At 38.2% G+C, this 11102-nt stretch overlaps 3 protein-coding genes across 3 annotated transcripts in view; all 3 read right to left on the bottom strand.

The window, feature by feature from the left end:
* Nucleotides 1–2503, bottom strand: part of LOC148733655 (melanocortin receptor 4-like) — a 2677-nt gene extending 174 nt beyond the window's left edge. Inside the window, exon 1 of the mRNA XM_088758571.1 lies at nucleotides 1–2503. This exon is cut by the window's left edge and continues 174 nt beyond it. Within this exon, the coding sequence (XP_088614697.1) occupies nucleotides 1134–2063 (930 nt within the window). The 5' untranslated portion in view covers nucleotides 2064–2503 and the 3' untranslated portion in view covers nucleotides 1–1133.
* Nucleotides 1–4761, bottom strand: part of LOC148733654 (adenosine receptor A2a-like) — a 9977-nt gene extending 5216 nt beyond the window's left edge. Inside the window, exon 1 of the mRNA XM_088758572.1 lies at nucleotides 3795–4761. The gene's annotated coding sequence lies outside the window, so the exon portion shown is untranslated. The remainder of the gene's footprint in view (nucleotides 1–3794) is intronic.
* A 4970-nt stretch (nucleotides 4762–9731) lies between these two features.
* On the bottom strand, nucleotides 9732–10682 carry LOC148733653 (melanocortin receptor 4-like). The gene has a single exon (XM_088758019.1). It carries the CDS (start codon nucleotides 10680–10682, stop codon nucleotides 9732–9734), a length of 951 nt encoding a protein of 316 aa, XP_088614145.1.
* Nucleotides 10683–11102: the final 420 nt, after the last annotated feature.

The raw sequence follows: 11102 nt of genomic DNA, 5'->3' as shown, positions 1-11102 counted from the left end.
GAACCAAAAGTTAGTGTATTCTTTATGACATAAAAAAGTCCTGCGCGTGTGGAGTCAACCTTACAATCAAGCATGGACAAGGCTCGTCATTAAGAGCTTCTCGTAGACGAGGCAGTAACGTTTCCCGCGGAACTTTCGTCAGGATTCCCATAAAGTGTTATGAAGTCGCCGAATTCCCAGTTTATACCAAAGCGAAGCGCTTCTGAAGGGGAGCAAGCTGTGTTCCTTATAATGAGGAAAATAAGTCGTATGAAAGTGTCGATCTTACGATTTAGTACCATATATTACGCGCCATTGTTGCGCGACTTGGAAATTCTGTAGCTGTAAGCGATTTTTACCATGATGAATTTGTTCCTGACATTGCGTAAGGTGATGATGATGATGATGAGCATCAAGTGAAAGACAGCAGCTTCTTAAGATTCGGTCTCCCGCTCTCAAAGGCCAAACATCACCCATCGCAGTCAGACGGCGGAATAATGATCTCTGTCAATGATTGGCTACTACTGTCGATTCGTTCTCGTCAACGAGAAAGTGGAGCAAGGTTTATATAGATTCCAAGGATATGAATGTACAAAAGTATAAAATTTGGACAAAAAAATGTCCTAGTTTTTTTATCTGTCTGTCACCGAGTTTTTAAGATATGTTGTTTCATTACAGTATTTGTACTGTAATGTGAGAAATTAACATCATATCTTAGTATCCTGTATTTGTAAAACCATTTTTTCAGTAAAAGATAAAAGAAAGAGGTTAAAGGGAAGCGTTCGAAAAAGGTACAAAGGTACATATCGAAGCTAATTCAACAAAATTTTGCATTGGTTTTTGTGTCCTCAGAGATTTCACATCAGCTGCTCTCGAAATACGATATCACCTTAGAAATGCTCAGACGTAGTTGAGATGTGTTTGTTCATTTGTCTTTAAAGCCGTCTTGTCCCTAATAGAAACTGACCATAATATGCTCGTCAGGGCGAAATATGCGAAAAAAATTTCAAGTCAGTTCTTTATCTTTCTTCTAATTTTGCTAATTCTGGAATAAATGATATGTTATAAAATAATGGACTCGGAAATGGAATGTTGCTTCTCCTTTGTGACTGTTAGACGTCTGCTCAGCGTTTCGATTCTCTCGTGGATTAAAATTATTCTAAGTCACCCAAGCGTAAGAGTTTCTTCATTGTGTTTATCAAGTGCACGCGAATTTCCCTATATCGCCAGCAGTAAACCATTGGGTTTAACAAAGAATTTAGAATAACCAAGAAAAGGGATGCATGATTGGCGGCTAAATAAGATATTGAAGTACTGTCCGTTAATAACAAAATCATGCAGCATAATTGTGGGGTGTAACAAGCCACGAAAACAACATAGACAAACAAAGAATTGATGGCTGCCCTCTGCTCACGGATAAATACTTTTAATCGATGACCACCCTCTCGCGATTGGCTTTGAATTCTTTTGTGATGATATCTCACGGCCTTGCAGATTCTGGTGTATGCTACGGTTGTCAAAAGAAATCCAACAGCTTCAAGAATCACGGCCATCACATGACTTTTGTTTGGAAGTGACACAAATAGTGTAGCGGTGACAACGCTTGTTACCCATAAAGATATCAACACTAACACTATTCGGTCAGAAGTGACGTGTTCCTGATATCGGAGATGAAGAGAAACTGCCAGGTACCTGTCCATAGCGATGGCTGTAATGGTCATGAACGAGGCGAAAGCCAACAGAAAGAAAAAGAAATAGAGCAAAATAAAGCTGGTTGGACACAAGTCAAAGGACTGATCTCCGTTTGCGTTTCTGTGCAACATTACCGCAACAATGACTCCAAACATCAGCTGAGGAATCATTCCAACAGCGAAATCTGACACAGCAAGACTCAGGAACAATTTCTTCAGATTTGCAGGTATCGAGGATGCCTTCCTTAGAGCACGAACAACGAAGAGATTTGCAAGACATGTTAAAATGGAAAACATCAAGTTCAGGACACAAAATAGAATCATGAAATTCCAATGAAGAGACAGGAGTTTCATATTTTCTTCCAACCTTTTTTCGCAGAAAAGAGACGCCATTACTCTCCGACTCAGTCGCCGCGGAAATAAAAACAAATATGAATAACTTAATTTTGCCGATTCTCCGAAAATGGAAAGGGGATATTTGATGCCGCTTTAAAAGTAACTTGTATTTGTATTAAACAAAAGACGAGTGGGTAACTGTCAGAGCTATCTGCTTAGCTGTGAATAGAGTACCAAAAACTTTCTAAGTACACGGCTTTGGATGGCACAACATCAATTCAAAGGCACGGAAAATCCGGCCTTTGGTAAACGTTCTTGGGCAGTTTATGGTTTTTAAAAAAATTTGGTGGTGAATTAATTTTCACTAATTATTCACAGGTTGTAGTCAGCGTCGTCGAATATCCCCATAACAAATTTGATCATCATTTAACATCCGATTCATCAAATGAAAATACTCGCCTAGTATGGGGAGTAAAAAATTTGTCTTATCAAAATCATACGATTGCTTTCTATTCGGAAAATTAAAAGGTGTTTTACCATTGTAGTCACCTCACAAAGGGTGATCATAACATGGAATGATGTCATCGTTGACCAATTACAGCACACCTATTTCTGTAATTATCTGAGCAATTATGCTGAGAGTCTTCAAGACTTCCTTTTTTTAGCATCATGCCATCAGGCATGACATTTTTGATGCACCTGCTCACAAAGACGCCAATTAATCACTTATTTATTCGATTGCATTAGCATAAGTTTGAGACAGTCCAATCCTATTCGCAATGGATGTTTTTCAATCAGCAATAGTCCTTTGTTGTCAATTTAAAACAGAATAGAAAATAAACACATTTGTATAGGATTCTATAAATTTATGATCTTTTACATATTTCCTGTGGGTACTTGTCTAAACTAAAAATATTGAAAATGTTGTATGAATGAATGTTGGCTTCATCTATTTTAAGTGTATCTCTGTTATTTCGCTAAACAGTATTCTAAAAACAAACCATTAATGGCCATATTAATGAAAGGAGAGAGCTTTTATCATAGATTAGGGAGAAATGCTTTGGCTTTCAAAAAAGTGTTCTTTCATCATAGAAACAGAAAAGCTGCAAACATTTTATGCAGAACCTGTATTTTAAAAGTGGCAACGTCTTATGCGGTCATTCTGAACTAACGGCCTATTGACAAAGTTACGGAATGATTTCCGTTCATTACGGTAATTTTCAGCTCTATTTAGCGGTTGTGGTCAACCTTAACTGATTCCCGACGGCCTGTTTGTGTTATCATCGCCAAAATTGTAAGTTCTAAGTAATTGTAACGCAATTCAGTCTACGGACTGCCATGTTCGATATTCTAATAAACTATCTATCTAAACTATCTATCTATCTATCTATCTATCTATCTAATTGAACGGTCACTATGACAGAATCACTTAAATAAGATTAAGAATAATCTCCCGAGTAATATTTATTCCGAGTTTATCTCCTGACACTAGTGTATGCCGTACTTTGAGTTCAAATGTCCTCATTTATTTTTCTTAGTGGGAAAGTTAGGACAAATATTACACACGAACCTTACGCAAATAATTTCAGCGCTAGCTTATGACCAAGAGTTCCAACTGTTAGATAATAGTCTACGCGCACGATCGCGTACAGTTATTCTGCTTCATTTCTGTGTTTTAATTTTACGCCACCAATTTTTTTATTCTCACAAATCTATTTGTTTTTAAAGGGTCGCATCACTTTGTAGATCCGTTTCTAGATAACGCCTGATACAAAAAAGCGACAATACCTTCATAAACACACCTGCCCCAAGTAAACGGCGTAGCGATAACTGCTCATTCACATGACGGTTTTGTTGTCACAATTTCCTAAGTACCGAAGATGTGGGGAGATTACGCGAAGCCTATTGAGTACAATTGCCGCCATCGACTATATCAAGATGCGTGGTTACCTAGAAATAGAGCGAGGCCCGAGATAAAGTCACAATCAACTGGCATGAATGTCAAATGGATAATCAGCGCTCTTATTCAGAATCCATATAATCAAAACTTCCCGCATTAGCTGTACAACTAAACACGCGGAAAAATCATAGAATGCAAGAATGTTTAACCTCTTCTTTAATGATGCTGGCATCGAATTTCCCTTCTACAAAGCGAGAATCACGAAGATTTTTCCAGAACGATCTCCGGAGAAAATTTTAAGTTTAAAACGCAAAAAGCCTGAATGAAATTTCCTTACGAAATTTTGAATGCTCCTTGAATTTCTAACTACAAAGATCAACCAGGGGCGTAGCGTGGTCATTTTTTCAAGTACGCACAAGTACATATTATGCAGAAACCTAGGTAAACTGAGCGAAAAATACTGCGTTCTTTATTTCTTTTTTGAAATAGTTGTGTGAATACAAGCAAAGAAGAAAGCGTCTTGCCCTTATTTTGAGCAAACTTGGCGCAAACACAACATTGTTTTCAAAATTTTTTGGTCACTTCAAGTACGCACATGCGTATATGTGTAGAGGACGCTACGCGCCTGTCAACTACTTCTAGATAAAGAATAGTGGACGGTTTCAATCGAATTTGCAATGCCTCTCAAATTACAAATCTATCTCTTCCAGTCAAAAGGCGCATGGGAATCTCGCAAGTGCATACTCCTTAAATTTCTGATTACTAAGATCAGCCATTTCTAACTGAGATATTTTCGGGGCCTAACTGTAAAACTCGATCTTTAATGACGTTTCAGCTTTTGAGAGAGTTGAATACGCGCCATTAAAATAGTGGACGGTTTCATTCGAATTTTCAATGCCTCTCGAATTATCATTCTAACGCTTCCAATCAAATGCGTATGGGAATCTCGCAGGTGTATGCATGTACAGATTTTAATAACTCTCAAGTTCAATACTCGGCTGAGTAGATGTTTCTATTGCTGGTGACAGGTAGTGACAAGGGAGAAAATTTTAGGAAATTACAGTGTTTAAGTTTCAAATTCTTAACATTTTGGGAAGGCTGATATCGTTTCATCAGTTCAGTTCTTCTTCCAATCAAAAAGTGCAAACGAATCTTGCAGGTTAACTTTAGCCTCTAATTGCTGTCAAGTTGTGCACTTGGCTGAATAGATGTCTTAATTGCTGGTTGTAGCTAGCTATAGCCAAAAGAAGTTCGAGAATACTTTAGTTTCAAATTTTAAACACTTTGAGGCAGCCAAGTTTTCAATGGCATCACTTCAGTTATTCGAGCTTTGGCCATAGAACAGACTGAACACGCTGGAAAATGTACCAGCCATCCAACATAGTGGATAGTAATACGGTGAAAATTAACATATTTCTTCTAAACGCTATTCAGAATAAGCCGAGACAAAAGTATTTAAGTTTCAAACCCTTAACACTCAGGGACAGCTAACTTTCTTTTATCAGCCCAGTTTCTCGACTCTTTGCCAAAAACAAATGCTTGAACTTTAAAAAATCAAGTTAAAAAACCAGTCAATGAAAAAAATACAGAACAAATAAAAATAGGATTCAACTTTACATACTTAATCAAAAAGCTAATCAAAGCAGTGAAATTAAGCGACAATGTTTCCAAAAAAGTGACAATACTTCCATGAACACACCAACAATATCAGTTGAGACCGGGGGCACGAAAAAAGTCGAGCCAGCTCGACCGCTAAGGACCCCACAATCTCCTGGTACAGAAGATTTGAGGATGCTGCCAGAAGCCTGTCGAGCGTAATGGCCGCCATAGAAAAGCAAGGTGCGGTCACAAGACCTGAGATAAAGTTACAATAAAGGAAGATAAAATTAAAGTTGAAAATCTTAATCCGCTCCCTTACTCAGAAAAATTGATAACATCTCACATGAGCCGTACATGCAAACCAACCCACTGCAAAATCAAGGAATGCTAGACGTTTTAGGATAGTACCTTCTCTAGGGTCGCTGAAATCACAAAGTAAGAATAGGGAAGGCAAACCAGAAAAAGCCATAGGAGAAAACGTCACTTTTAGAACACGTAGAGCCGGATTTACTGTACATCAAATATCGGCAAGTCTTACATACTCCTCTGGGTGAACACTCCCATCTTTCGACAGTAAGTAGGTTGAATTAAGATCGAGTTAGTTGATAGATTTTCGATAGCCTTACCGTAATGATCGATCCAAGTTAATGTCAGGATCAGTAAAAGAGCAAAATAAATGGTTAGACGAATATTGGGCGGTTTTGTGGATATTCCATCAATTATTTTTCATGCTTTAAATCCTCATTCTTCCAATCAAAAAGCGCAAAGAATCTTGCAAGTGAATATTAAATTCTAATTGCTGTCAAGTTAATCACTTGGCTAAATAGATGTCTCATTACTAGTTGCAGCTGGTGACAGCCAAAAGAAGTTCGAGAGAACTTAAGTTTCAAATTCTAAACACTTTGAGGTGGCCGAGTTTTGTTATCAATCCAGTTATTCGAGCTTTGGCTATAGAAAATTGAACGCTCTTGAAGATTTAACAGCCATCCAACAAAGTGGATAGCAATTAGATTGAAATTAACATATCTATTCTAAACGCTTGGGGTCAAACTGATGAGAAATATGCAATGATCAATGATAATAGAGAATCTGTCGCTCCATATTTCATAGTTTGGTGGTGCTTAGCAATAACTGGAAAATAGCATTGAATAAGATTTAAGAAATGTCTAAAAAAATATCTGAAGTTTGAGCAAAACTTCAAAAAGAAAAATTATACATTTTATATATTACAATTTTATTTTTAAAAGTTGCTTGCGGAGAGGGATATATTATCATTCCCCAAAAGCATGTTTCACATAAATGTAATCGCATTTCGCCTTTGATCTCTCCGAAATTGGGTACCAAGAACAATCTATTGAACTTCAATTTCCAGGTCATTGATGTTCTCAGTGGGGTGATGGCTTTTACGGCTAACGGTAAAAAAAAGACCTATTTATGGCTAACGGTTAATATCATTCCATTGTTGTCACCAGAAATATTTTCATCGGTTAACTTTTTTGACGACAATTGGTTAAAATTTGTCAATTTTCACGCCGTTTTACGGCTACCGATTAACTACATTGAGAATCTCTAGCTTACCAGAAGAGTCTCAAAATTTCTCCGATCCTTTGCCGAAAATTTTCAGAAATCAGAAAAGGAAATTCTTTTGAGTTCGTTCGCAGTGCGTGACTAGTACTGCTGCTATTCTTAATGATATTTCAGTTATAGGACTACATGGCAAAAAAATATTATTGCAGTTGCTGGTGTTTAGACTAGAATGCAACGTGATCTCTTCACCACTCTATCCCTCTTAACAGGCTAAAAACACAGTTGTTTAAGTTTAAGACGGCATTAACAAGTCAGCTTTAATGTTACTGCGGCATACCCACTTAGCGATTTCTTTTTTTACGATCCCAGTTACATTTTTTGTGTTTTGCACGCACAGTTTTCTCATGGCTTTCGCATTCTTTTCACTTACGGTGATTAATACTCGTTGTTTGTATTTTGACTGGCCCTATGGGCTCGTCAAAATACGGCACAACTCATAAAAATACTCAGCGATACTACACAACAAAACATCAAATACTCAGCGATGCTACACAACAAAACGTCAAATATTTATTTTGTTCCTTATAGCTACCATGAGCAACCGTAGCGTAAATAAATTTTAGAGCGTTCGCGTGTTGAACCTGACTTTGTTACATTTACATTTTCGTCTATAAGGCGGACAGAATTAACGAGACAGAGTTGCAAATTGCACATTTAGAAAATGCTTTATTAAACTTCAACTTTCAGATTACCTTATGGGAAAATTAGGATGCGAGTAATTGCATGTTCCTTTTTCCTGCCTACAGTTGCCAAAGTTTGCAACTTCGAATATTTCAAAAGCAGCTTTAAAATGGTTTGAGGAAGCAGCTTTAAAATGGTTTGAGGCTCCCTATTCTTGATAAATTTGTGAAACGGAATAAAAATACTTCGAAAATAAATATGGCCCTAATGTTGCGTTAAACACTGTAAACATTCAATGCGAATTTTCCTCGGAGCCTTCGTGGCTGATTTTGGATTTAAGGATTTGTTTTTACATGGTTAGTCACCGTTCGCGGCAGTCGTAAGATAGAGTAACACAAGAGAGGTGATATTTAATATAATTCATTAGATTCGCCGACAGGCAAGGACACCGCAACAGCTTACGCCAACTACTGCGGAAACCAAGGCTGTAGCCAGACTTCAGGACGAGACGAGGCAATTTTCGAGCACTGAAGGCGCGAGCCGCTAGGAGGATCTGGGGACATGCCCCCCAGATATTTTGAAATCTAGAGGTTCAGAAATGCTCTTTTAAGGAATTTTCGTGGCATTTTTCTGCAGAAAAGTCAATCTTCAAGAAAAAAATTTTAAAAAAGGCCAAAATCAAGACGAGGCAATTGCCTCGTCTTGCCTCATGCTAGCTACGGCCCTGGTAACCCACCCATCCCACCCCAGGGGAGGACATCTACGACACAGTAGTCTCGTGCGTGGGAAATTAACGTCTCCTACCCCTAACCCTGCAGGAGACGGGGCCTACGGTTTATTCGTCCTTATCCGAGAAGACTAGAATATCTATCCATTTCTTGATATTACAGAAAGGTAGCAAATTCTCCCCAGTTATTTTAAGACCATGAGTATTGGTCCGGCCGGGGCTCGAACCCCTCGACCTCCCGCACAACACAATCCGGCTCTCTAACCAATTGAGCTAACTGGGGGGCGGTTGAACCAGGTAGGGGCAAGGTAGGCTAAAAATGGTAAAGATTGACTCGAATTGAAAATGATTACGCAGTGGCCTGATGTTTTGTGTTTGTGGGCAAAACACTTACTCTCACGGTGATTTTCAAAGCTGACGTTTCTATCGTTAGCTCTTCGTCAGAGCGAATAACCAAGGCAAAGGGTAACGCTCTGACGAAGGGTTAACGTTCGAAACGTCAGCTTTGAGGGTGGCCAATTCACATCATCAATTCTGTTGCTGAAAACCAAAATTACCCTGCTACAAAATACTAGTTAAGTGAGATATAATGACACAAACGAAATAAGAATAAGGAAAGGAGAAAAAATATGGCTTTGATCCTTTTTAAACAAGGATTGTAAGCGATGTAAATGTCTTAAAAATTATTACTTTGGTAACATTGAAAAACACAATCAAGGCTCTGATAAACCAAGTAAGGAAAAGGATGGCTGAGGAAAGTGTAGCACTCTTGATCAGGTTAAAAAAGACTTTATTGATGGCTGTTGCAATTTAGATCAACAACGAGAGCTGGCTCCGATAACATACCCTGTGATTTAGTTATAGATCTCAAAATTAACTGTTTCTTGCGTGCTGCACATATCATCATCCTCTCTCATTCATACGCTCTCATTAGCGACAGGGCATCGTTTAATCTCTTTTTCTCATGCTCGTTCTCTTTAGCAACAGTATATAATAACCTTTTTTTTCATGCATTTTCTCGATCATTAAGGACGATGAACTCACACATATTCTAATTATAGAAGGAAGCGAAAAAACTCGACTTAAAGTTCACTTGAAGAATGCAAATGTCGACGTTAGGAAGCTCCTTTGACGGCAATTTTTAAAGGCTGATTCTCCCAACCGCTAATCCTGCATACTCCCTCGGTTACTCGATTAGTTCACATTAATTTGAAATTTTCTTAATTTCAAGGTCTGAATAGTGGTTTCTAAAATAATGAGAAAATTTTGTATTCTCTATCACATTCAGGGGCTAGAGTGAAGAAATACGGCACTGCCTCATAACGAATTTCCGTCGAATACACGATCTCACAGTGTTTTTCATGATCCTACGAATCTCTTGATATCGCCAATAATAGATCACGGGATTAATTGAAGAATTAAGAAATACCAAGAAGCCTGATGCGTGGAACGCAATCAGAAATTGCCTTCGAGATTCTTCAGCTAAAATCAAGATACCACAACATAAGTCTGGGAGATAACAAGCTAGCAAGACCGCGAATACACAAAAGGTATTTAGGCTCGATCGTTTCTCTCGAGCAAACTCAATTGCCTCTTGATGTGAGATCTGACTTTGTATTTGATTTCGATGATAAAGCACAACCTTGTAGATTCGACAATAAGCAATTGCTGTCACAAGAAGCACTAATACTTCCATAAAAACTCCCACGATGTCATTGTAGTTGGGAAGAAACATGTAAATGCTGGCAATAATACCACTGGAAATCCAAGATAAAGTAACGACAATGATAGTTCGTCTTGGCGTGACTAGTTCTCGGTATCGTAGATGAAGCGACACCGCAAGGAGCCTGTCGATTGCTATGGCTGCGACCGATAGAACAGATGCAGTCACCAGCCCATACAAAGAGAGTTGTGATATGGTCACAATAAAAGGACAGAATGAGTCAGAGTTGAAATTTCCACCAGCAGACATTTGTAACATAACAGCCATAACAACGCCAACCATTAGCTGCGCAAATAATCCAACAGTGAGATCTGAAACAGCTAGGCTCAAGAAAAGTGGTCGTAAAGTAGCTGATATCGTCTTTGCTTTCATCAGGGCCCGTATGACGAGGACATTACCCAGAACTGCGACCACAGCGAATGATAGGTTCAAAACACAAACCACAAGCACGAAACGCCAATGAAAATTAAGAAGTTTTACGTAGTCTTCCAGTTTTTCGTTACACAAGTGAACCACCATGTCTGTAAATACCATTTAACGCTACTTATAACATAACATCAGTTACCTAGAATTTCAGTCTGATTAAAAGTTTCATAAAAAAAAGAAGAACGAACTGAATACTTTCCTCTTTCGCAAGTGGCTTTGATTGCTTAAATCCGGGCTCCTTGATGCGAAGAGAAAAATTCACTTAAATCTGACGTCGTGTTTTTTCACCTGCGTTCGATGGTGTTCAAATGGCACGTAGCGCGCAAATGTCACGAAAAACAGAAAACTTACATAACAATTTTTTATTTCATTTATTTATTTATTGATTTTGACATTTTTTTAGCACAAAGAGATTATAGCAAGCAGTTGAAATAATAAAAATACTGCCACAGATCTGCCGAAAGAAATGCCTACTTATCGGCAATTTGAGTGGGCATACATGTACACACTACA

The sequence above is a fragment of the Stylophora pistillata genome, chromosome 4 (assembly GCF_964205215.1).
Source record: "Stylophora pistillata chromosome 4, jaStyPist1.2, whole genome shotgun sequence".
NCBI classification, from domain to species: Eukaryota; Metazoa; Cnidaria; class Anthozoa; order Scleractinia; family Pocilloporidae; genus Stylophora; species Stylophora pistillata.
Note: the sequence above shows the minus strand (reverse complement) of the source record. Positions and strands in the feature narration are given on the sequence as shown.